The 27,180-nt window shown below is 39.3% G+C and overlaps 3 protein-coding genes across 4 annotated transcripts; 1 reads left to right on the top strand and 2 right to left on the bottom strand.

Moving 5' to 3' along the window:
• Positions 1–193: 193 nt before the first annotated feature.
• LOC113546789 (uncharacterized) lies at positions 194–8,750 on the bottom strand. Its single transcript, XM_026946825.3, has 6 exons — positions 8,261–8,750; positions 6,193–6,337; positions 3,119–3,173; positions 2,179–2,221; positions 1,614–1,724; positions 194–925 (listed from the first exon to the last, which is right to left on the bottom strand). Exons 2-6 carry the CDS (start codon positions 6,309–6,311, stop codon positions 264–266), a joined length of 990 nt encoding a protein of 329 aa, XP_026802626.3. The 5' UTR covers positions 6,312–6,337; positions 8,261–8,750; the 3' UTR covers positions 194–263.
• A 1,240-nt stretch (positions 8,751–9,990) lies between these two features.
• On the bottom strand, positions 9,991–14,145 carry paqr8 (progestin and adipoQ receptor family member VIII). 2 transcript variants are annotated; one of them, XM_026946958.3, is made up of 2 exons: positions 13,972–14,145; positions 9,991–12,992 (listed from the first exon to the last, which is right to left on the bottom strand). In XM_026946958.3, the coding sequence occupies exon 2, from the start codon at positions 12,929–12,931 to the stop codon at positions 11,861–11,863; it is 1,071 nt and encodes a 356-aa protein (XP_026802759.2). In that variant the 5' UTR covers positions 12,932–12,992; positions 13,972–14,145; the 3' UTR covers positions 9,991–11,860. The 2 variants fall into 2 exon arrangements, with proteins under 2 accessions (XP_026802759.2, XP_026802760.2); XM_026946959.3 differs by having other exon boundaries at positions 9,991–12,940.
• A 2,094-nt stretch (positions 14,146–16,239) lies between these two features.
• mcm3 (minichromosome maintenance complex component 3) lies at positions 16,240–26,464 on the top strand. Its single transcript, XM_026946814.3, has 17 exons — positions 16,240–16,442; positions 16,711–16,823; positions 18,201–18,409; positions 18,565–18,695; positions 18,824–19,062; positions 19,249–19,357; positions 20,936–21,089; positions 21,317–21,448; positions 22,677–22,885; positions 23,073–23,247; positions 23,518–23,644; positions 23,975–24,125; positions 24,381–24,521; positions 24,801–24,910; positions 25,008–25,096; positions 25,231–25,315; positions 25,905–26,464. Exons 1-17 carry the CDS (start codon positions 16,368–16,370, stop codon positions 26,101–26,103), a joined length of 2,448 nt encoding a protein of 815 aa, XP_026802615.3. The 5' UTR covers positions 16,240–16,367; the 3' UTR covers positions 26,104–26,464.
• The last annotated feature ends 716 nt before the right edge of the window (positions 26,465–27,180 follow it).

Genomic DNA, 27,180 nt, shown 5'->3' with positions numbered 1-27,180 from the left:
GGGACTTGGAAATGCAATTCTAATGTGCATTCCTTTTATTCATGCCACTGTTATCTCTGCATAGGAAATACATAAGGGGATACAAGAATAAATCTGTATTGTGTTATCTAATGCACTCATTCAAAACTGCATAAGCAGGAAGGCATTTTGACACAGTGGTGTAATGTAATCTCAAATTATTTCTGAGAAGTGATAAGTATTTGTATTTATTTACTGCCAATATATATACATTAACATACATTACTTAGTCCAACTTCTATTTGCTAGTCAAATATTTTTTCTGGAACAGGCGGGGCCTCGTCCTCATCTAACACCATTGTGTCTTGTACAACAGGAGCTTCTTTGTTGCTTTTCTGACTTTTGTTTTTCCTGTTCACCGCTGCATAGATGGCAGTTCTGTCTGTGTTAATTAATGGCTGGTCATCCTGGACAGCTGGGAGAGGTGGGAAAAGAAATTCCAACTCCTCTGCCTTTTCACTGTCTGTCACAGGAAGGAGCGTGGCTAAGTCACAAGTAGGAGTAGGTTCTATCCATTCTGTCACCATGTGGTAGGGACTCTCACTCTCCCATCGGTCCTCATCAGCTTCATCACAGTGGGAGGGTGATGAAGGTCCACTGACTCTAACATTGTCTAAACAGGCATAGGGATGCTCCTCACTGTCTATCTCAGTAAACCCACTGTTCATATTTGGCTGATCTTCTGGAAGTGTAACAAAGTCCCACACAGTTTTGACTGTCTTAGGTTGCTGTCCTGAAGAAGACTCCTTTGGTGGTTCCATCTGGACTGTGGTCAAATAGAAAATTGGTGGAATTGGTGGAAGTGCAGGAAGTCCTGGAGACACTGCACCTGTGGATCTGACAGAGAACGCAGGGGTATCTGGAATCCTGGGCGTCATTTGCTGGCTAAAGTAACTGTCCGATTTGGCTGTAAAGGAAGAGGCCCTGGTTTAGTAAGATCTCCATTAATAAGCACCAATTTGCATCAAGTAAACTGTTAAAAAAACAACATGAATGCAAAGTAAACTGTTTTATAAGGCATGTATGAATCAAAAACATTTTCATAGGCTCTGTTTAAATGCTGTTGGCATCAGTTATGCAACTGTGTGGATATATAATGTTTAAGGAATCAATAAGAAATCAACTTTGCCGCAGTTATATTCATCATTTTAAGATACTGACACATTGTCTTAATAAACCTTGTCATTATTTAACATATTGAATTGTATAATATTTTTCCTCAAATGAAAAATTCGCTTCCACAAATTTAATACACGTTTTTTGGTTGTACTAATTTGCACAGACAAACAATAAATATATATTGATTAATAGAGATAGATAGATAGATAGATAGATAGATAGATAGATAGATAGATAGATATTTGCATATACACCGCCCCTTATTGTGCACTTATAGGTAGAAATGCCCCAAATTGCATTGTCATTAAGATAAACAGGCAACTGGACAATACTTGTAACCTGCCTTAAACACTCCTAATCTATCAGTTTGCATATTATTTTTACACATGAAAGCATAGCCTGAGAATCTGTATAAAGGAAATATATTTCAGACAGTGAGGAAAGCTAGTAATGCTAATAGGAAAAGATCCTCTCACCTCTGTTATGGGAATAAATATTAGTTTGTTGGCTGTACACAATGGTGTGGTTCTTGTGCTGAGGCCCAGCAGGAACCTGTGGCATACTGCTGTGTGCCATAGAGCTTAGAACTACAAAAAGAACAATGATAAGATAATAATCACAATATCTTTATATTAAACAACACAAGGCTGTGACAGTCATGTATTGTTAATACTAGGTTTTTACATCATTTTCTAGGAAATTGAACAAAAATCCAATCACATTACCCACCCTTGTTTCAATTCATCAATACTTTCCATTAAAATTTGGTTGGTTATTATATTATTGCTTTACAAATTTGTTGGAAAAATCCCAGAAATAATACATATTAACCACCATGACGTTCTACTTGGGAAGTTATGACAAAGTTATCTATCGTCAAAAACATACATAAGAATGCAAGAATGCCAATAAATTGCCAACTGAAAACTTCTATTGTGTTATTTCACCGGATATTTCCACATTATTAGTAAGAACAACATTGATCAGTGCATCGTTAATTCACATTACATGTAAAAATAGACAAAAAGCAGAAAAACAAACCATCCACATTGTTCATGGTTCTCTGGTGATCTCCTAGATTCACCTGCAAAAAGATGAACAGAAATGTTTATGACTTTGGGCTTATCTTCTAATCAGTTGTAATAATGGCAACAAATTTGGATTTCCTACATTATGCAATATGCTTTGCATTGCTTGAGTAAATTAATGAAGCAGTAACTCAGGCATTTCCTGTACCAAATCTTTATGTTTAGCAATTTACTCCATTATAAGCATGCTGGTTGCTTCCTGTTGTTACAAATAAAGTACACTGGATACCTGACCATCAAACCCATATGTGCTTGTTGAACAGCTCATTCCAGATTTAGTCCCTCCTTTCCTGTTATAATAAGCTCCACTCTTCTGGGAAGGCTTTCCACTAGATGTTGGAGCGTGGCTGTGGGGATTTGTGTTCATTCAGCTACAAGAGCATTAGTGAGATCAGGCACTGATGTTGGTGAGGAGGTCTGGGGTTCAGTCTGTGTTCCAGTTCATCCCAAAGGTGTTCAGTGGGGTTGAGGTCAGGGCTCTGTGCAGGACACTCGAGTTCTTCCACTCCAACCTTCACACACCATGTCTTCATGGAGCTCGCTTTGTGCACAGGGGCATCGTCATGCTGGAACAGGTTTCAGCCTCTTAGCTCCAGTGAAGGGAAACTGTAATGCTACAATATACAGAGACTTTCTATACAGTTGTTTGCTTTCAGATTTGTAGTAGCAGTTTAAGGAAGAACCACATCTGGGTTTGACGGTCAGGTGTCCACAAACCTTTGGCCATATAGTGTATCAAAAAAGGCCTTATTTGCATACTTTTAATGGGGTCTCTAATGTTAGCTTTATTATAGTTGTCCTGTAGGGGTACCACTTTCTCTGAAGGCCATATTATAAAAATATTTTATCCATTATATAAACACAGAATTTACAGTATTTCATTGTTCACTTACACTCAGTGAGAGAGATGAGGGTATTTCTTTCTCCTCTGGACACTCTGGAGTCTCACTAGAGTTGATGTGTAATTATACAGACAGCTTCATCAGTTGTACTAGCAAAATTTAATGTTTAATAAATGTCTGGAATTAAAAAGCTTCCCTTTTTGACAAACAAAACTGCTGTTTATGAGCTCACTAATGAACTTAAATGCCATATTACGATCATTTATGGTGCGAGTATTTAACCTGAATGTATATGTATATTATGTACATTGAACATATTTTTAAATGGCTACATCTTACATACTGAAAAATCATAAATGAAATCAATTTCCTGTGTCATTTTCCCTAACTGGGTGGAATATGCATGACTTAAATATGCTGTCATGTTAAAAATGAAAAGGAGTGTTTGGACTTAACCAGCTTAACAAGTCACTGCGAAATGTGAGCAAAATGATGTCAGAGTAGGTTGGGTTCATTTCTTAACAGGACTGAAAATAAAAAAAGGGGCTTACAGGACGGAAAATAAAACTGGGGAAAGATGAAAAAACCATGAAATACAACTGAAAATACAAATATTAATAAATATAATATAAAATATAAATATTCATGGAATATGAATTAATTGGAAATTTACTATTTTATTTATTTTGGAAACATTGTATACTTCTGTGATTTCATTTTAGTCACGGACATGGGACATATCAGCTGGGGACAAGCAGAACCCCATATTTACACTAACAAGAAAGTGGCAAAATGTGTAGTTAAATTTAATGTTACTATATTTGTTGTAAAAAAGAAAAATAATAAAGTGTTTAAAAGTAGTCTAAAACTCTGCTGCTGAGCTACACTGTAAAAACTGACTTTATATTTTACAGTAATCTGTTGGCAGAAGTAAATAATGTAAAATTTACGATAAGCTACTGTCAAAACATATTTACAATAAAGTACTGTAATATCTTGCTCAGTGTAAAATAACACATAATCCAGCTCATGTGGCTGATGCCAGATACAGCTGAACTGAAGGTTAAGTGTCTTGCTCAAGGACCCCACCATGGTAAGTTTACAGTGCTGGGATTTGAACACACAACCTCCTGATCTGTAACTTAAAGCCTTAACCACTGAGCCACCACAACTAGCTCAACTAGTTTGCACTGATTCACCCACCTCTGCCAGTAAATTAACTCACACTGAAAGATTGCATACTGGCATCCCTGTTGTCTGTACATTACTGTAAAATTTACAGTCAATTTTCACAGTGTACAGATCAGAAAGTCGGTTGTTTTGGTCTTTGTGCAAGACTCGTAACCTTCAGCTGCTCAGCTGAACCCTGTGTCTTTGGATAAACATATTTACGGGTAATTTTTAAATATAATCCACTACATTTGATTTTATATTTTATATGATATGCTGTAAAAAGTACAGTAATTACCCATAAATATATTACAGTAGTTTAGTATAAATATACATGATTATTTACTGTAAAAGTGTAGCTCTGCTGTAAATCTTTTTGTATCACATATTAACTATATATAAAAATCAATCAAAAAAATCTTTACAAGTGTTATGGAGGTCACAGCGACAGTGATAATGCATCTTCTGTGACAAACCTTTACAAAACAGTACAGCTGCTTAATAGTTACATATAGTGACATCAATCATCTGAATCAAGCCAACAGCATTCCACTAACAGCAACAACACTTCAAAAAGTCAGAGCAAGAGTTTCTGCACCTAAACATGCTCTAGGAGGTTCAAGGCCAATAAGATTACAGCAATGTTCCCTGTCTAGTTCTTGGAAGCCCCCAGGGACTTTCTGCCTCTCTGTTAGAGTTTCTCACACTCCTGAGTCAGGCGATCAAAGGATGCAGAGCAGTGAGTGCTGTTTAATGGGTGTCCAAAGTCAAGCCCCAGGGCCAAATGTGACTCACGGCCAGATATTTACTAGCCCACGGCTTTTCGCTTAGAAGGTATGATAAGTGGCCCGCTGGTAAACAATTCGCAAAGCAGACTGTGTTAGCAGAGGTAGCTAAGATGCAAGAGCCTTTGTTCTCTGACTAAACCTGCAAATTAATCTACTGAATGATCTTTTGTCAAGGCTACAGACACAAATCACAAAGTTAACAGTGAGAAGACTTCAAAAGAGATGGAAACCACTATATCTGCAATTCTCGAAATAGTCCTTAACTAAAGTGACGAATTTACAACCAACCATTAAAAATGATAATTTAATTTATGATTATGCTAGTTTGTCCAATTACTTTTGGTCCCTGAAATGGGGGGATCACATATAAAAAAGTGCTGTAATTCCTAATTCCTACACTGTTCCCCTGATTTGGATGTAAAGCTGAAGATACATGTATATACATACACACACACACCCACACCCACGCCCACACACACATTTCAGTGGAAACTTTTTCTTGTTGAAAACATTTTAGTCATCAGCATTTGCTGCTGTTTTAAGCTTTGCACGCTTACCTTGAAACATTCAACTGGTTTTGTGGTCAGGTTTCCATTGTTTTGTGTTCAAATGTCTATTTAGGAAAGCTGGCTTTCATTAGAAAGTTACCGCAATCATTTCACACACATGGGAAGGGGTTTGGCCTTGTTACCGTCCGTGTGCGTAAATCCAAATTTTAAATAATCCACGTCATACCTTTAAAAAACTTCCTGCTTTGGAACTTTTACGATTTGTCTGATTTGTGCTTGGAGGTTCCTCCTCTTATGATTCTTATTTTTAACTGGCAAATGACATATTTGTCCATTTTAAGATATCTTAAGGAGTTGTAAAAGATTTTTTTTAATTAGCGAAAGAATGAATTATGAGTAATTGAGTCAGCTTATAACTTTTCACTAATTAGGCTACACTAAAACATTTGAATATTAATTTATATTAGTTTTTAACTTGTAAAAAATATATTATGAAAAATCTAACTTAAATTGATGTTGACATTTCATCACAGGCTCATAAAACACCGGGTCTAACAAAATGCAAATTTCTGTCATGAGCCAATGTTCACAAGCAGACAGATTGCTTAGTGAGGTAGGCTACTATAAATCGGTATACCTGCAGTGAGGGAAACATTACCTGAAACAGGTGGTGCAGAGTGTGTAGAGTGCGATGTAGCCAATGAGGAAGAGGATGGAGATAATGGTGATGTCTAAGGAGGAAGTGTGGCCTGACATCCAACCCAAGTCTGCAGCCATAGCACTCCATACAGCCCCTGATATGACTACATATTAACAAAGTCAAGATAGAAGAAACAATTATACAGTCAGTCAAAGAAGTCTGAGCTGAAGGTCACGTTGTTAAAAACTGTATATCACACATGAAAACTGTTCAAGCAGAACTGATATAAATAGCATAAATAGGATCTAGGAGGAGGATCTAGTAAAGATTTTTGGATGGAAAAGAAGAATAAGAGGTGGTATTAATAGGATACAGGATATTTACTAGTCTGTTAAGCAAATTTATGTGTGAAACAGGCTCGTATGACAAAAACCATAGGCAGTCAAAATTCATAAATTCATAAATTATAACACTGAAGTGAATATGTCCATAAGTACACTTGATTTTACAAAACTGTTCTAGCATATGACTTGTCAGTAGTTACAGCATGTCAACAGTAATACTAGTTCTGCTGAAAAGTATGACTTTATCTTCATACGTATATTACTCAGTAATTACTATGAATTATACAGTAACTACAGTGAAACTAATCAGGAAAGGTGCGTACAGTAGTTAGAAGAGTGAAGAAGTGTGAGCCAGGATTTAGTACTTTTAATGCATTGGTGAATTGTACTGACATTTATGACCAGTTTAGCTTAATATTGTTCACTTCTACACACATCATGTGCTGGTGCTTTTCATATTTACTGACTCACTTATAATGGTAATGTTTTACAGTAAGGTTTCCTTCACTAACATTATATACTGCATTAGTTAACACGAATATTAACAAAGTATCTTTACTTGTAAAGTTGAAAATAAAATAAGTTAATACAGTTCATATTGGTCATTATGGAGTTAGTTTTACTCGCTGATATAATGGACATTGGTTTAGAGTTGTGGTTTTCTGTTGTGTTTAAAGTTTACTGTGTAGCTTGTTTACCATATTGTCTATTGTATAGTTTAGAGTCTATTGTAGTCTGTTGTCTGTATTCATTGTACTGTCACTGTGGTACTTATCCTCTTGTTGCCCCATGTTTCATTGTTCCTAACATTACATCTGTATGTGATGACAGGAATGACAAAAAATCCTACTTGACTTGACTCAACTTGACTTTCTGCTTTTGCTTTTGATTCTTTGGCTTGTGTTATTATTATTATTATAATAATTATTATTATTATTAAAAAAAAAACATAAACCATACTTTGCTACCTTTTTGGAATATTAATGCTGAAGTTTGTTCATGTTAACTAATGTGTTAAATAATATCAGTAAGGGGAAGATTAATATAAAGTGATACCCTTTTATCATGCATACATTTTATTTTTTAGCATTCATAGTTATGTGTATCTGAAATTTACCATTTTAATGGAAACAAATGACTTGTACGTGTATGGTAAGCAAAATGTCTTCATTATTTAGGTCCCTAGTGTTGTTTTAAGTGTTAAGTGCTGAAGTTTGTTCACTCTGAAAGAGTTCATTTGTGTGTGTATATATATATATATATATGTATGTATATGTATACACACTGGGGATTTTGCTGTATACATTGCAACAGGAAGACAACCCTCTCACATTCCATGTCACGCCTCTGATTTAGTTGAACACAAAGACAAGGACACACGTCAGGTGTGTTCATAGAAAACAACATGCAGGAATAAATGCAATAAGAAAGCCAGTTTCACTGTGCCTTTATTTTGGCTACAAACTCTCACACTTGAAAAGCAGTATGTTCATATACAGTATTAGTTGTGTATTAGTTGTGTGTTAGTTAACAGAAAAGGACATTTATCTTGAATTATATTGAGCTGTTTTCACTGTAGCCTACCAAAAGATACCTCCCAGAGCATATCTTACACATTTAACATTTATTGGTTCAGTGTGGTGTACATACTACTGAATGGCAACATACAACACTGAACAGCATAGACAATTTTGCCCTGTTTAAAACAATATATTAGAATTGGTCAGAAAATTGTGTCTTACCTGTAGCCTCGGTGACATCAGGATCAGCTTTGCCTGTCACTGCCACCACCCTGCGTGACTCGTCTGTCAGTGTTTTGGCTGCATACTTACTCTTCCCAGACTGCAGAGTCAGTCATACCTCACCACTCCTACCTGTTTGTTGTGTAATCCTTCAGAGTTACTACCAATCAGTGGGGATCAGTGATCGATACAGGCGTTTTACAGTTCCCCTTTGCTTTTACTTAAAACAGTGTTCCACAATTATGGGAATAACTCAACTACTCATGAGCTACATATCATGTTTTTCCTGCTCCTAATATACCTGCCTCAACTCATCAACTCATCATATTAATCTGTTCATTAGCTTAAAGTAAGAGTTGCACTGCAGGGGATTTGGCACTGTGTAACACTGAAAGGGAATGGAAACTTGGAATGGAAAATAATCAATACAAAATAATAATTCATTTCTTTTCCTTTGTTTCTCATGCATGCCAAGTTTCTTTCTGGATATCATTATACCAGTCTTCATGATATCATATTTGAAATGAAATCTTGACTCCCTCTAGTGGATCATACAGATATACCATATTGTTACACACCACCATTGATACTATTCCTGCATTCGACTTACCTCGGAATTGGGATTCCAGCTTCAAAGTGGGGAAAAAAACATGGACGTGTCCATGTTCTTCTTTTGTTAGTAACAATCTAGCCAGCTAACTGTGATGAGTGATGTATATTTTCCTCTTCAAAACAGTGAAATGTTATAGAATCAAGGTTATAGATTTAACATGCAAATATGTCTGTATGCTGATTGATCTAAAGCACATACTTGTATATACTGTGTAACTCATTTCAAGGTAAGAAGTGCTACTTTGTTGATTTGAGGTCACTTGCTGAACTCAGAAAAACTCGGAGTTGTGGAGACTGTCCTGAATTCCTGAGTAGGAATTTGTGAGTTGAGGTGAGATTTTTTCCTGGTCGGAGGTCGGGAATTATGAATGCAGCATATTTTAGCTGTTTGAAAGGATGGATACAGAGAAATCTTGTCTACATTCTTTAATCTAAATTAATTACTAATTGTAAACCTCAGGACAAATTAACCCAAAGAATTTCCACAAGGAATGAATTGTATCTACACTATTTAAGATGAGCTATTAATAAGGTCTTTAGTGTGAGGTCAGTGTTGTGGACCTGAGAAGAGGACGTGAATGAACAATTATAATGCCTGCATGGTATCTCTATGCAAACTGCAACTACAGTACTGTTTTGATCAATTTAATGTATTTTGATTTTCCTCCTAGAAATACTCAACCCTGTTTCCCAAAACTGTGGTGTTAAGAACAAATACTTATGGCCAAAAGTGGGGTAAGCTCGCTTTGTGCACAGGGGCATTGTCATGCATATGCATATATACATAGACATTCTCAGTTGTGTGCTTATGTGGGGAAGGAACACATATGGATGTGATGGTCAGGAGTCCACAAAATTTTGTCCGTATAATGTACCTGTAACTGGTAAGAGCAAGTACCCAATTAGCTGACGGTGATTTGCTATTGGACACTGAGGGTTTTTTGCATTACCGGGTCACTGGACCCTGGCTACAGAGATTCACCACTCAGTGTGACAGTTACACACTCTTGCAGTTTTTGTAATGTGATTATAAGCACCAATAACGTGCAATACAATAATAACAATATGATTTTCATACTGCTGTGTCTACACCAAGGCAGGACAATGTGCTATTTAATATCATAAAACAAGCTACTTTATTTAATTTAAGTGTTGTTTACAGTTTCATCTCGGATTCACAGTGGAGATGGTTCTGATCTTCGTTAGCACTTCAGTAGCAAAATTGAACACCTATTTCAAAATCAGTACTCTGCATCATGTGGAAAACACATTCAGTCTGAACATTCTGACAGTCAGTCAAAAAACAAATATGGATAACACACTTTTCCCCCCAGAGTGAATATAGCTTTCTTTCTTTACCACCTGGCTGAGGTAATAACAATCGTTTAAACTGAATACAGTACATTATAACTAAGAATTTAATATAGCTTTCTTCCTTTAACAACTGGCTGAGGTAATAACAATTCTTTTAATTAAATACAGTACATTATAACTAGAAATAAAGAACAAACTTACAAACAAATCATGTGACATTCAAACCACCAGCAAACCTGGTTACACATATTTTGATGGATATGTTTCCTGCATCTGCTAACAGTTGTACTGAGAGCAGGGGAACATTCTTGAGGTTCTGAGGTCAATCTGATTAACTAATCTGATCTGGGAATTTCTCGAGCCAGCATCTGACAGGCTCTTTGGTAAAAACCAGTCTCACAAAATAAACTCCTTTGTTCACACATTCCTCCTCCTGATAGCAATAAAGCCAAATCTAACTTTATTCCTTTGTTCTTTTTAAGTGATTAATGGGGCTCAGGCTGAAAAAGATTAGTAGAAAATAGGCCACACAGACCCATAAATGCATAATGCAAGGAGCATTGGCTAAGCAAAAGATTATACAGACTGGTCTATATGTGAGGCAGCTACATTAAATTATGTAAACTGACGAAAAGTAACTGAAACTGATTATTATTGGGGCTCTTGTGCATTCAGTGCTAGGCACATTACTTTTGAAAGACCTTTCAGTACACAATGGCCTTATGTGAGTCCACATAACATAATTGTCATTGAATAATGATACGTTACATACACAATATGGCAGAAAGTATGTGTACCCCTGACCGTCACACACCATATGTGTTTGTTGGACATCTCATTCCAGATTTATTCCCCCTTTGCTGTTATAATAAGCTCCACTCTTCTGGGAAGGCTTTCCACTAGATTTTGGTGTGTGAATTTGGGGATTTGTGTTCATTCAGCCACGTGAGCATTAGTGAGATCAGACACTGATATCAGGCGAGCATGTCTTTCTCATGTCTTTTGTCCATGTCTTCATGGAGCTTGCTTTGTGCACAGGGGCATTGTCATGCTGGAACAGGTTTGGACCTCTTAGTTCCAGTGAAGGGAAACTGTAATGATACAGCATCCAAAGACTTTCTTTACAATTCTGCATTTTCAATTTTGTGGCAACAGTTTAGGGATGAACCATATATGGGTGTGATGGTCAGGTGTCTTCATACTTTTGGCCATATAGCGTATAATTTATTCAGTCAGTTTTGTATAATCAAGTACTTGTACAGTGAAATGTGATGTGCCCATTCTTGGATCAAACACATGTAAGCATTTGAAACATATGCAAACACATGTTATGGTTCGCATTCGTTCTCAACCCAGATAGCACATTCTAATACTAAGGTCACAACATACAGCCACGCATGGCCTTGTATAGATCTGTTCTCAATGACAGGTTATCACAAGGCATATTCATACTCTTGTTGTGCATAACTTTCACACTATCCCAATAAAATAAAATACTCAAAAAGGGACTTTGTTATGTTCTGAGAATTAATATTTTACCAATTATCAAAAGAGCGTCACATTATTAATGTTCACTCATATCCTTTGTATGCTGAAACTGGTGTGTGTTAGAGAACGGCACAGTTCGGTAGCCCTCCAGAACTGGAGGTAAACACCCTAGACCCAAATTTATCCTCATTCATTCTTCATTCTTTCTTCTTGCAGCTGCCTTTGGACACCCAGCCTCATCCGAGCTGCCGTCAGCATACTGCACAGCACCAGGACAAAGAAAGAGCCTGCGGCCAGCCAGATGCTCCACTCTCCATGCACCTGCACTACCGAGCTCCTCTGCACCAAGAAGTCCTTAAAAACAGCCTCCATCTGGCACATGGTGCACATGACCAGGAAGATGTGAAAGATCTGGTGCCCATGACCTACAATATCACACTTCCCTGGGAAGAAGCGCTCAGGCACCGGGCACGAGAAGAAGAAGGCAGCCATCAGGAAGAAGGCCACTTGCAGGGTGTGCAGCACCAGCACCGGCTCATGGCAGGGTCTCGTGGCTAGTCGGAGTGCCACAGGGCTGATGTCCAACATGTATGCCATGCTAGTGGGCACAATCTGGAAGATCTTCCTGCGCAGTGGGTATGGACGGCGATAGTGCAACTTGGCGAAGCAGCAGCTGGCACACGATAACCAGCCCAGTAGAGCAGCGCCAGGCAGGAACAGTACCCCCACCAGGCTCTGCCTCCATTCCTCCTCAGCGCAGTAGAAATAATGAGCCAGCGCCGATCCATACTGATACACAGCCACGCCGACATAATCCAGGAAGAAGAGGGAGTAGTGGGAGAGCTCTGAGTGAGACTGAAGCAAGTGGGCTAGCGTGCTACAGGTGAGGTAGGTCAGAGCTGAAAGGATGTAGAGGCAGAGGGGCAGCGATGAGGCATCTAGAGTCAGGCTTCTTGTGGCGGCAAAGAGCCAGAAGCGTAGCAGCACAGCAGGTACAGCTAGAAGGTGTGACCAGACGTTCAGCAACTCATTGTGGCTTTGAAAGAGGCTGAGTGCATAGTAGTGCCATGGCTGGCCTACAGGACGGTAGCCGGAATGGATGTAGGGCTCACGGAATAGGCCGGGCACGTGTGAGGATCCCACGGTGGCCTGAGGGGATGGCAAGGAACAAAGGGAGGGGGAAAGACAAGGCAGGCCAACTAGCTGCTTAATGTTGAGTGTCAGTGTGCTCAGACGGCCTAAAACTCCACTTGACATAGTGATAAGCTGGACAGAAAAAAAATACCAGGGTCAAGGGAAGTCAAAGTAAGTGTTTGTCCTGAGGAAAGGTGGCACAGAGAAAAAGGAAAATATGAGGGTAGGTAATATTTAGAGGAAAAGCAAAATGTTAGTCAGGACTGTGCATGCACCTGCAGCGTGTGTCTACACCAAACATCAGAGGCAGCACATTTACACATTTACACATTTGAATCAAATAATTTGTAGTCCAAGTGACTGCTTTGTGGCTGTATTTTATTGCTATGTTTGACAATGAATTAAAGTTACAGTTCATTTTAAGAATTAATCTTTTTTTTTTTTTAATTAAAAAAAAAACTGTTGCAGATCCATGGTTTTACGCATATGGTTACTTGTATGACTCAGTTGTCAGGTAATCATGAAACAAGTGAAGTGTGCATAAACACTCCCTTTGTCTTATCCATCTCACCAGCATGAACACATACCTCCCTCTGCTTATGTAGGTAATAGGCATTACCTTACTGCCCCACCTAGCTTGCACAATAGAGGTATCTTTTCATGACAAGAAACATCTAGCCTTAAGTGCTGTTTGTACAATTGTACACTTCACTATAAATCATATATATGTGTGTGTGTGTGTGTATATATATATATACATATATATATACATATATATATATATATATATATATATATATATATGATTTATAGTGAAGTGTGCAACAGTTTGGTTATAAAGACAAAAAGCCTTACAATAAGTAGCTATATATATATATATATATATATATATATATATATATATATATATATATATATATATATATATATATGTATATGGCTACTTACTACTTATTATACTTACGTAAGTAATACCGAAAGACTTAAAAAGACACACTAAAACATCTCACTGAGACATATTTAAGATTTCTACAAAATAAAGTGCAAATTTTTTGAAAAAAAAAATAAATAAATAAATAAAAATAAAATACAGTATGGAAAACGTTCTTTTAAATAACACTCTATTCTAAGTATGAATGTTGATCTCAAATATAGGACCTCACCTGTGTGTCCTGACACCGTTGGAGAGCCACTGTTCACCCTTCAATAGTTTTTCCTTTCTGGGTTATGTCCAGTGATTGTAAGTGTAGACACATTATCCCCAGCGATGGAGGGACTCAGCCTCAGACAAGTCCACTGCTGAACTGGTGAGGCGAGCTACTAGCTGAGCAGTTTCGGGAGCTGGGAGGAGTAACAAGTTTCACCACCCATGAATAGCAGTTAGTCTACATGGAAACGCAAATGTGCTACACTGCAAAAAATGACATCTTAGCAAATGAAAAGATCTTGAAAATAGTCAAACTGATCTAGGATTTCCTATTATAAGGTCACAATAAGACAAAAAAATATACACTAAACACTAATTTTGACTTTTACATTTACTTATTCTATTGGCAAAGGATTTTACTTTTTCTAGAAATAAAATTAGCAAAATGATCTGCCAATAGAATAAATAAAGATATATTTTTATTTAAATATATATAAATGTGGAAAACTATAGACAGTAAAAGACTTCTTTATAGCAACTCTCTCAACTCTCTCAACTCTCTCTCTCTCTATATATATATATATGTAGAGAGAGAGAGAGAGAGAGAGAGAGAGAGTGTATATATATATATATACTGTATATACATATACCATGGTTAATAGATTAGTATTGCGGATGTGTTCTTCCTACATTATTTTTATGAGCTTTTCCAGACCCCTACTACTATTTTCTTAAAGAAAATTATTCCAGGCTTTTGTCCTGCTTGTCAGAGCTCTAGCAGATTGCATTCAACTGTGTTGTGAGAAATTTGTATTTTTAACTTCATGCATTTCGAATATCAGAATATCCACTGGTTTCACTGCAGCCTCAGAAGCACTCTGCTTACACAGCTGAAGAAAGACTAATGTCCGAAACTGTTTCACTGCAAACTCTGTGTGCTACTATGAACTTTTTCCCCATCTACCAGTATACAGTATGTATACGGATTCTTACTATTCACTACATTACACTACAGTACAGACAATGTGACATAAAGGCGGCTAAAATTAAGGAGTCATGGGATTGGACTGTGTTTCTGAGGAGGAGTGCATAGTTGAAATGCACATTCCTGACAGGTTTTGTCTTTGAAACAGCTACGGAGTTGCAGCTGATAGTGCAGTCTCTTTAACCAAATGTTCTAGTAATAAAGTGACTCATTTAAAAAAGTAACAAAGAGTGAAATTAGTGCCATGATTATCTAAAGGCTAAATGCTACACATACTGCTTGGATCACATTGCTATTTTATATGATTCACGGTAATTACAGTGTTATATCAGGACAATCTTGTCTTTGGGTCTCGAATATTATAAGACAATGTGTGCAGAATTACACTATATGGCTAAAAGTATGTGGACAAGTGAGTATTGAACATCCCATTCCTAAACCATGAACAATACTTGTGAGTTATTCCCCCTTTACTGTTATAATAATCTCCACTCTTCTGGGAAGGCTTTCCACTAGATGTTGGAGCGTGGCTGTGGGGATTTGTGTTCATTCAGCTACAAGAGCATTAGTGAGATCAGACACTGATGTTGGTGAGGAGGTCTGGGGTTCAGTCAGTGTTCCAGTTCATCCCAAAGGTGTTCAGTGGGGTTGAGGTCAGGGCTCTGTGCAGGACACTCGAGTTCTTCCACTCCAACCTTCACACACCATGTCTTCATGGAGCTCGCTTTGTGCACAGGGGCATCGTCATGCTGGAACAGGTTTCAGCCTCTAAGTTCCAGTGAAGGGAAATTGTAATACGACGGCATACAGAGACATTCTATACAACTGTGTGCTGTAAACTTTGTGGTAACAGTTTGGGGAAGAGCCTGTGTGATGGTCAGGTGTCCACATACTTTTGGCCCTATAGTGTTTTTTTTCCTATTTCCTAATAACCAAACAGTCTAACATGACTAATGAGTGCTGTTTCTTGTCTTTTGCTTTTAACAGAGTTTTGCTTATACAAGGTTTCACACAAGGTAAGTGATAAAGAAGAGACGTTAACGTTAACAGTGTCATTTGTTTCAACTTCTAACTGTTTTGGTTCACAAGATGAGGCCTTCACAACAACACAAAGGCTGCCTGCTCGTTTAGCGCATGCGCAGCACTCCTAACTTTTCGCGCGAAATCCTGGAAGGGGGCAGGGCGAGCGCCGCGGCGAGCGCTGTTTTGATTGGACGCCTGACCCTGAACTATGAATATTAAAATGACTCGAGGGCGTTTTGACCAATCAGAGCGAGGAGCGGTGCCGCGTCAGAAGTCCGTGTGGCGCGAAAAAGCCGCACAGTCAGAGCAGAGCAGAAGAAGACTCTCAGTGTGTGCTGCTGTTTCTGTGTTTTTTGGTCGAAGGACGTTGTTATTGTTAGTAAATTTAAGACAGATTGTATAAAATGGCTGCTGAAGTTGTGGATGATCATGAGATGAGGGAAGCTCAGAGAGATTACCTTGATTTTCTCGATGATGATGTAAGTAGCACTTTTCTCCATGCTTTGTTCCTGATAGTAAACATGGAGGATGATGGTGTTGGTGTGTTTCCGCCATGCTTTGTGTGTGATCACACGCGGAATGTGAGTTTAGGCTGAGCTGAGTGTGAGCACGTGAAAGTGTGCCTGGATGCGGTGTTATTTTGGCACGTGCACTCAGCAGGCTTAGGCCTCGCTTCCTGTTTACTGCGTGCACCCCTGTGTGTCTGTGCATCATGCGTTTCTTCTTCTGTTAAATCCTGTTTTACAGCAGGATCAGGGGATCTATCAGAGCAAAGTGCGTGATATGATCAGTGAGAACAAATTCCGCCTCCTCGTCAACATCAACGACCTGCGGCGCCGCAAGGAAGCACGCGCTGCCAAGTAGGTGCAGCTTTCCTTTCTCTCCTTTTCCTTTTCTTTCAGCACACAGACCAAACGACTGCGTGTCCGCCTTCATGCTGCTCTCTCATCATGTACCATCAGAGCTCTGGACATTCAGAGTGTGAACTTTTTCCCCTGGAGTGCAGTGCTGCGGGAAGTCGCCGGATGACGTCACAGACCTATTTGCATATTCATTGATTCGTGATCATTTGCATAAAGGACTGATTAAAGTCTATACTGTATATATGTATGACAAAGGAAGGTGTTTCTGAAGACACACGGAATGGAAGATAATAGAATAGAGTATTTATTAATCAATTATAATAGAGTATTATCAAAATAGAAAAATGTAGGGCTGCACGATATTGAAGAAATCTGCGATAACTTGTTAAATAATGCGATACGATAATGCTATAAGTGTGTAAAATAAATTTAAATTTAAATCTTTAACTTTTCGTAACTTTTTGAAGTATTAAAATCGTTCAGTTGTTGCAAGCCCTTGCGATAGGCATATTGCAATATTTACGTTTACGATATTTCAGTAATTTCGATATATTACGCAGCCCTAAAATAATATATTATGATTTATTTTGTGTTCATAAAATATTTCATCTTATATCAAGAAAGCAGACAAAAACAAGCAAGGGCAGCGAGGAGGCGTGAAATAGAGACATGAAGGAATATCTCGCTTTTAATACTTGTATTTATCGCCAGAAAGAGCGTTTAAAACAAATAACGGCCAGGGTGGAACAAATGATGATCAGTGATTGGTCACTGGAAACAACAGTGATCAGTGATTGGTTGTTGGGAATGATGGTGATCAGTGATTGGCTGTTGGGAATGATGGTGATCAGTGATTGGCTGTTGGGAATGATGGTGATCAGTGATTGGTCAATGGGAAGCACAAGGCCAACTCAGTCAGGATTTATACACTAGTGGTCAGTCGACTCTTGACTCGTATAACAGCAGCCATCATATGAGCAGGAGAACTGTGTTGAGTGCAAAAACAAAGTCTCTAATGTCTGCTCAAAAAGTAGCTAGATTTGTTGCCAATAACATTTGGTTGAAGCACCACGTGATTTTGTTTCTCCTGAAAACCTATTGTGCAAATGCAGATTTCCTGCAGCACACCCACAATATGAAAACTAATGAATAGTCTTTTTAGGGCACAGTGTAGACCTGCCTTTAACCAAGAATTCACTGGTATGCATAATGTGTTTTTCTTAGCCATGCTATGTAGCTGTGAGAGTAAAGTCCTCACTTGTAACTAAATAGTTGCAAGTTACAAACATAGTCAATGTAATAACTGTATAATATGCTTTAAGGTGTAAAAAACAAAACAAAACTATGGGCTTTATAACAGTCCTCTGTTTACAGACTGTTGAACAACGCTTTCGAGGAGCTCCTGGCGTTCCAGCGTGCTCTGAAGGATTTGGTTGCCTCCGTTGATGCCACTTACGCCAAGCAGTTCGAGGAGTTCTTCATCGGACTGGAGGGCAGCTTTGGGAGCAAACACGTCACGCCTCGTACCCTCACCTCCCGCCTGCTGGGCTCCATGGTGTGCGTGGAGGGCATCGTCACCAAATGTACGTCACAGCTTGTTAAATTACAATACAGAAACAAGTCTCTCGGTGGAAACACTGTCAGCTTAAGCAAATGCATGCATAACAAGGTTTAAACATGTTATAACAGTGCAATTACAGGGAAAAAAAACAACAACATTTTGTTCTTTGTATTCTAGGCTCTCTTGTGCGCCCAAAGGTTGTACGAAGTGTCCATTATTGCCCGGCCACCAAGAAGACTTTGGAGCGCAAATACACAGACATGACCTCACTGGATGCCTTCCCTTCTAGTGCCATCTACCCGACTAAGGTATTCCTCATTTGTGTTACACATGCTATATTTGATTTGAGGGAGAAAAGGCGAGCACTATCGAATTTGGTTCTACAGAAAAAGATAAACTATGTTGCATCTACTTCACACTTTGATCTTCTTTCCAGGATGAGGAGAACAACCCCCTGGAGACCGAGTTTGGTCTGTCCATCTATAAAGACCATCAGACCATCACAGTGCAGGAGATGCCTGAGAAGGCTCCAGCCGGCCAGCTGCCCCGCTCGGTGGACATCATCCTGGACAACGACTTGGTGGACGCTGCCAAGCCAGGAGACCGTGTGCAGATCATTGGCACCTACCGCTGCCTGCCAGGCAAGAAGGGAGGCTTCACCTCTGGCACCTTCAGGTACGACAAGCGCCCTTTCAATATTTTTCAGATTTGGAACATGACCACAACACTGTATTTACACACTGGGGTGGGGAGTACTGGCTAGTCCATCAGTCATCACTAATTTCAATACAGTTATTAGTAGAAGTAGAGCCCCTAGTGTCTGAGCATGCTCAGTTCTCCCTTTGTTGCTCCTACATTTAGGACCATTATGATAGCTTGCCACGTGAAGCAGATGAGCAAAGAGGTCTCTGCGTACTTCTCCGCCGATGACGTGGTGAAGATCAAGAGTTTCAGCAAGTCTCGCACCAAGGTGAGGATGTGGACGTTGCAGACTTTGCCACTGATGTATCCTTGGGTGGGGGGGTTATAGATCATATCCTGGTATATTTAATGTATACTTTTATGCCACTATGTGGCAGAGGCATTATGCTTTCCAGTTTTCCATGCATCAGTCTGAGATCCTATTCACTACGATATCTCAAGAACGAGTGGTTGAATGTTTGTAGGATTAATATGGAAGTTTCAGTGCAGCCAGCAGATGATTATATTTTGGAATCGGTCCAAACAGAGTTGAGGTCACTTAAATTTTTTTTTCTTCAATAGCTTCCTTCCTGAAGATACTTTCACATACACATTCAGGAACTCAAGGTCCACTTCCTGGCTATCTCATCGTAGAGTTCTTCTCGTTACAGATAGTTCAGGTGCGACGCATATGGCCAATAGATATAACAGATATTAGAAATAACAAAGACTAAGAATACTTCATTTAATAGGGTCCTCTACCTACAATTCTCAGTTCTGTCTCTCTCTGCATTCATGTCACAGCAAAAAGGCGTGTTAATTTTTGGAACAGATTAAGAAATAAACTTGGGCAGCGATCAGAATACCTGGGCACCGCACAAATGTATCACATAGGTGTAGGAAACACTGTTGTATTTGGACGGGTGAGCCTGTGATGGGTTATGATTAATGGTGTAACCATGCACTCTGGTCACGATTTGATTTGATTCATGATGCTGACTTCACCATTTCTGCAAAATTATGACCGTAAAGACTCCTTTTTCATTTCTGAATCATAAACAATGCAAAATAATGTGAATGTTTTGCTGTATAAAATTAAATAAATCAAAGTGGTTTAATATTCTAAACAAAATGTACTATAGGTTCAACATGTCTTAAAAAATTTTATGAATAAACAAAGTGTCTGACCTGGGGACTTTGAAAATGATCAACTGAAAAATGAGCTCTGTAGCAAAAATAGAGCTCCAAATTCAGCTAAAATGCCCGATTTCCATGGCCTTTGGTGTTGTTTGAAAGCTACTGAAGAGCTCTTTAACCATTATAATGTGGTCGTGTAACCATATAACACGTGTTTGTCGTTGCAATTCGGTGCTATCAGGATATCGGTCACTTCATAAGTGCAGATCTCGCAGGCTCTTCATGAAAGAACAAGATCGTGTGACCAGTGTGCCGTTTATGTATTTTATCTCTTTGGGTTGCACAGTTTGGGATCTCTGCATTACATGTATAACTAATAGAATGCTGATTTCCAAGATGTGAATCGCATGTTCCCATGACGCACATTGTCACTTTTTTGCATCGCAATGCATAGTTACGATTCATAAATTTGAGCAAAATTTGATATTTTGCGATTAATTTCACCACGTGGGAATAAAAATTCGATATATATACAGTGTATACATGCAAATACTGCGAAGATGATTAATATATATACACATATATATATGCAAACATGCTAATTTCAGTTGTACTAAAGTAAGTATATCAATAACTGATAACATAGGCTCTACACATATGACACTACTGTTCACAGTAAACTCATTAATAACATTGTAGGTTTATGGCTTTCCCTCATGTTTTTGTACAGAATGTGTTTGACCAGTTGGCCCGTTCTTTGGCTCCCAGTATCCACGGTCATGATTACATCAAGAAGGCCATTCTGTGCATGCTGCTGGGTGGAGTAGAGAAGGTTCTAGAAAATGGATCACGCCTCCGTGGAGACATTAATGTCCTCCTCATAGGTTTGTATTACAAATGGGCTAATACATTTCACAAAAACATATATTTTTGAACCTGAGAAATTAAGCTGCAGTTTGGAAGAGCCTAGATAGCATTAAATGAAGTTTGCACATGCAGTTTGAACCTAGCCAGAAAAATCGCACTCTAGTCTTGAATTCTTTAATTAGGTTTGGAACGACTGCAGCTTGGCAGTGTGATGAAGTGTAAACGGTTCTGTTTCCTTTGCCAGGGGATCCCTCTGTAGCAAAGTCACAGCTGCTGCGCTACGTGCTGCATACAGCCCCTCGCGCCATTCCCACCACAGGCCGCGGCTCATCAGGTGTTGGTCTCACTGCAGCTGTCACCACCGACCAGGAGACAGGTACTGCAGCGTGAACATTAACTGGAACTGTTGACCTGTATCTGCATGATTTTATGCATTGTGCTGCTGCTACATGACTGACTGCTTGAATAATCACATAAATGTTCAGGTGTACAGGTGTTCCTATTAAAGTGACCGGTGACTATACGTTGAGCGCTAAGGTTTGCATACTCTATGGGTTCTGCATTTCAAAACAATGGCAAACCTACCTAATGGACCTGTGCATCTTCACTCTATGGCCAAAAGTATGTGCACCCCTGACCATCACACCCATATGTGCTTGTTGAATATCTCATTCCAGATTTATTCCCCCTTTGCTGTTATAATAAGCTCCACTCTTCTGGGAAGGCTTTCCACTAGATTTTGGAGCGTCTCTGTGGGGATTTGTGTTCATTCAGCTACAGGAGCATTAGTGAGATCAGACACTGATGTTGGTGAGGAGGTCTGGGGTTCAGTCGGTGTTCCAGTTCATCCCAAAGGTGTTCAGTGGGGTTGAGGTCAGGGCTCTGTGCAGGACACTCGAGTTCTTCTACTCCAACCTTCACACACCATGTCTTCATGGAGCTCGCTTTGTGCACAGGGGCATCATCATGCTGGAACAGGTTTGGGCCTCTTAGTTCCAGTGAAGACAAAGACATCCTATACAATTATGTTCTTCTAGCAGAAGGCCCACACATGGGTGTGATAGTCAGGTGTCCACATACTTTTGGCCATATAGTCTAGTATTGGGATGTATAAGGCAAAACCTCACATTCTCTTCTCAGGATTTGAAGAAGGCAGGATGTGACAGAACGCCGTGTTGTTCACGTATCTGTCCAAACATCTGAACATATATATCTTAGATTTATGTAAGATTTGCCAAGCAGTCTTGCAGAGGTAGAACAGACATGCAGGGGAAGCATGAAAGGACAACTATTAGTGTGAGAATCCAAAAGCTGCTCACAGAATATGAAAATGATTAGATGAAGTTATAACGTTATAAAGTTATAGTTTACATTAACAGTTTTGTGTTCTTCACTTTGTCCCAAGAGTATGCAAACTTACACATAATTATGAAATTCAGATGAAATTTAGGCTAGTTCCAGTTTTAGGAAAAAAAGACAACTATAAAGGTTTATCTGTGACATTGTTACTGTTCATATGCGGCGACGTTATTACAGTAAAACAGTGTCCTAATTATGGAAACACAATAGAAATCTCTCTCTGTGTTGCGCACTCTGTGTTGTAGGTGAGCGGCGGCTGGAGGCTGGCGCCATGGTGCTGGCTGATCGAGGCGTGGTCTGCATCGACGAATTTGACAAAATGTCGGACATGGACCGCACTGCTATCCATGAAGTCATGGAGCAGGGGCGTGTCACTATCGCCAAGGCGGGCATTCATGCTCGTCTGAATGCCCGCTGCAGCGTCCTCGCAGCCGCCAACCCTGTCTATGGCCGGGTGAGTACTCTATAAAAATGACTCCTACGCTCAAGCGCTCATATAAACAAATCTACAGCACATGGATCACCTCGTACAGCCGTAAATACTCATGAATTATAGCAGTTGTGTACTTAATCAGCGTAGTGATTGCTTATGAATCCACAGCAGTTAGTGTGAGTGTCTCTCTCTTGCTGCCTGTCTGCAGTATGACCAGTATAAGACCCCCATGGAGAACATCGGGCTGCAGGACTCTCTGCTGTCTCGTTTCGATTTGCTCTTCATCATGTTGGATCAGATGGACCCCGAGCAGGATCGTGACATCTCTGACCACGTTCTGCGCATGCACCGCTACCGTGACCCTCGCGAGCAAGAAGGAGCAGGTACTCAGGCTTCACTTGCACCATTCAGTTGAGACCTTGAGTTGAAATTAGTGGACATTTTGCAAAACCTAGCCTTAAATTAAGAACAGATTTAGATGTGGGCTCAGTCAGGAAATCTACCTCTGCTGAGTCAAGCACCATGATATTTGTTGGGACTTGCAGATGTTTGTCAGATGTCTGCAAGTCGAATTTTGAGTTAAGACAAAAATAGTTGCACAGCAAGTCTTGTATAATTACACCATCCCCCCTGCCTGCTTTGTTGTGTTCCAGCATTGGCTCTGGGTGGTACAGTGGACGTGTTGGCCACTGAGGACCCCGATGTGGTACAGGAGGAAGAGGAGGAGCTACAGGTGTATGAGAAACACAACCACCTTCTCCATGGCAACCGGAGACAGAGGTAAACCTTGTTGAAATCTGTTCCAAAAAAGTAACCTAGCATTGAGACCTGTTTAACAAGTTGACTATATTACACAAGTGTTTAAATGTTAATGATGTCATGTGTCATTATTATTATTATTATTATTATTATTATTATTATATTATTGTATTATTACTTCTTCCTGTGTTCTATCCCATATTGAGGTATTTATAGTGTTGATAGTCCACAAGCTGATCAAGACTGAGTTACTCGCTGTGCATGAAAAGAAATTTGTTGATTATGAAAAATAGAGGTGTGATAAATAGGGCTCATGCATTTTTTTTTTTTTTTTTTTTTTTTTTTTTTTAGGGAACGAGTGGTGAGCAAAGAGTTCCTGAGGAAGTACATCCACATTGCCAAGGTGATTTCCCCCGTATTGACCCAAGAAGCAGCCAGTCACATCGCAGAGGAGTACACGCGACTGCGCAACCAGGAGCAGCTGGGCTCGGACATTGCTCGGGTGAGGAGATCACACTTGCTCTTTCTTGCTTGTCAGGTCTTAACACGGTTAAATCTTGAAGTCAGAAGCTCTTCCAACTGAATTTTTGAGGTGTAAATAAATAGTTGTGCAAAAGAAATGACTGTAACAATAATTATTTCAGGTTTATCATGTTTTTTAAGGACACCAGAACAAGCTATGTGCCTGACAGTGACATTGTTACTGCGGTTAATTTGACTTTGGAGCTTATTAAGTGTCACTGTGTCCCTCTGCCAGACCTCCCCGGTGACAGTCAGGACCCTGGAGACTCTGATCCGTCTCGCCACGGCCCATGCCAAGGCCCGCATGAGCAAAGCTGTGGAGCTCGAGGACACAGAGGTGGCCGTGGAGCTAGTTCAGTTCGCCTACTTTAAAAAGGTTCGAGCGTCTTCCTTGCACCTGCACACACCACTAACGTGTAATAATTAGCGAATCTGATGTACCATTTAGAAGGCGTTTACAGGTTTGGGATGAATCTGAAACATGATTTCTGATGAAAAACTTTATACCGTACTGTAATGTCCGTAATCAGCGTAATCAGGAAAATTTCTGTAACAATTATTGAGAAAATCCAATATGCCTAGCAATTCATTCCAGCACACATTCATATTATAAATACGCGTTCCTAGATAATAATCATTCCATCTGATCCTCTAGGTTCTGGAGAAGGAGAAGAAGCGTGCCAGACCGGGAGAGCGTGATGCTTCCTCTGAGGAGGAGGAAGAGGAGGAGGAAGATCAGGGGACCCCCAAACAGCAAAGGAAGAGGTCTGAACACTTACACAGTGTTAAATCCTTTAAGAGGAAGCAGATTTTAACCCTTGGTTTGAACCATTAAGTTTTAAATGCGCTTTCTGTCCTCTAGGAGGCGACGTTCAACTGAGCGCAGACCATCACAGAGCAGTGAAACTTATGACCCGTATGACTTCACCACCGAGGCAGACATACCTCAGAGTGAGCAGAGTTACATACACCATCACATTATCATAGATATATTCACAGTGACCTGAACACGTCTGATGACATTTAATTTAAAAAAAAAAAAAAAAATGCTCATTTATTCACATTGTTATTTTTCCTGTGTTCAGTCCAGTCTCCAGCTCCTGCAAGGCCCACTGAGGAGCCCATGGAGACGCCTGAGCAAAACGGCCACGCAGAGCTTTCAGCGGACAGGTAGGTGCAAAGCAATGAACGAATAAATAGTAAATAAATAGCAGTTTACCTCCATGAAGGAGCACGTGGCTCATTTACAGAGGGAATGCAAGTTTCAATAGACTTCAATAGGCAACTAAAAATAGAACACTGGATCTTAAACATTAGGATTAGGATTTTCTTTTTGCTTTCATTTACAAATATTAGAAATTGTGTTTGAGCAGTGAAATCTACAGAGTGTCTCTCCCACTCATGATGAACTCCTGTTACCACGTCTGGTGTTATGCATGTAATTGCATGTCCATCACAACCTTGCGACATTCCTGATCAAGGCGTTCTTAAAAGGCTATCTGAAAAAATACATTTAATATAAATTAAGTATGAAAAATTTTGGTAGACATTTTGCTAAAAAGTAAAAATTTCCCCTCTGTTTGGAGACTTTTGGGACACTCTGTATTTTAAGTCCCAGTAGCCATAGATTGCTCTAGAAATAGACTGATTTGTCAGATTATTTACATTTTTCTGCAAATGTTCTTTTGAGAGAAAACAGATTTTACCTATAGATACTGTATATTCTTGTGCCATAGAATCTGCCGTGTGTGTTTTGCAGGCTGAAGGAGTTCAAAGCCGGGTTGCATGAGGTCTTCCGTGCCGCACACGCTCAGTCAGTGGGCATGAACGCTCTGATGGGAGACATCAACAAGAACCGCTCCGCTCCGTTCGAGCAGGCCGAGGTCCGAGCCGCCCTCGCGCGCATGCAGGACGACAACCAGGTCATGGTAGCTGATGACATCATCTTCCTCATCTAATGAGGGAAAAAAGCTAAAGATGGAAAGAGAAAAGAGAAAAGAGACTTTTTTTGCAGATACGTATTTGGACATGCAAGGTTTTATTTTTTGAAATTCACATGCATATCTATATGCATTCTTTTATTTCTTTTAAATGGTAGCCTACTTTGTGCAAGTTTATCTATTTCTCTGATTTACATTGTTTTATGTTTTGTTTTGTTTTTTCCTGTAACTATGTATATTTAATTTAGATGACAGCTTTTTTAAATTCAATTGTATTTGTTTTCAGAAAATGAGAGTGTGTGTATATATATTGTCTATTGCTCGAAAAGAAGGGTATGTTTCAGTTCAATGGAAAAAAAATAAATTAGCTGTCACTTGATTTAAGGCTTGATTGAAGTTTTTTTTTCCAACCAGGTTTCCATTCACTCTTTATGTAAGTAAAAATATATTTCAACAGAACTCATCTCACTTGTTAATGAGCGCAATTCAGTGACCCAGATAATTAAAAAAAAAAACCACATTCCTTTAGTTGCTGTTTGGACAATCCCAACATATGCATTCCAGTCTTTCTTAAAAACTACAAATCCTATTCCTCCTGAATGTAAATCATAAAAGCCTGCGATACACAAGAGCCGTCATGTATCTTGAATTCCTGATGTGCTGCTTCTTTGGGGAATCGCCCACTGTCACCTTTTCTCCACTGGCCTCATACTGAAGCGGTAAGAAAAGTGGGTAGAAACTGACTTGACTAGTGTGTCATAGTGAAAGTGTAGCTGATGTGTATCAGTGCTTGGAACTTCACTGTGTTGTCAGTAATGCATTGCTTCCCGAGCACACACACACACACACACACACACACACACACATACACCAGTTTAACAAGATAATGTGCATCTCCAGAGTATGCAGTTTCTTATGAATGGGGGTCTTGTTTAAACATCAGGGTCACTTATGAATATCACCTAAACATCATAAATGCTACATTCTATTATAATCAGATATAACTGATGTACAGTGCCTCCAATGGTGATTTCACTTTTTGTTGTATTGCAACATCAAAGTTAAGCGTAACAGAGTGGGATTGTTTTCTGCTTT

The sequence above is a fragment of the Pangasianodon hypophthalmus genome, chromosome 19, assembly GCF_027358585.1.
Source record: "Pangasianodon hypophthalmus isolate fPanHyp1 chromosome 19, fPanHyp1.pri, whole genome shotgun sequence".
NCBI lineage: Eukaryota > Metazoa > Chordata > Actinopteri > Siluriformes > Pangasiidae > Pangasianodon > Pangasianodon hypophthalmus.
The sequence above is the reverse complement of the archived record's forward strand: the minus strand, read 5'-3'. Positions and strand labels throughout refer to the sequence as shown.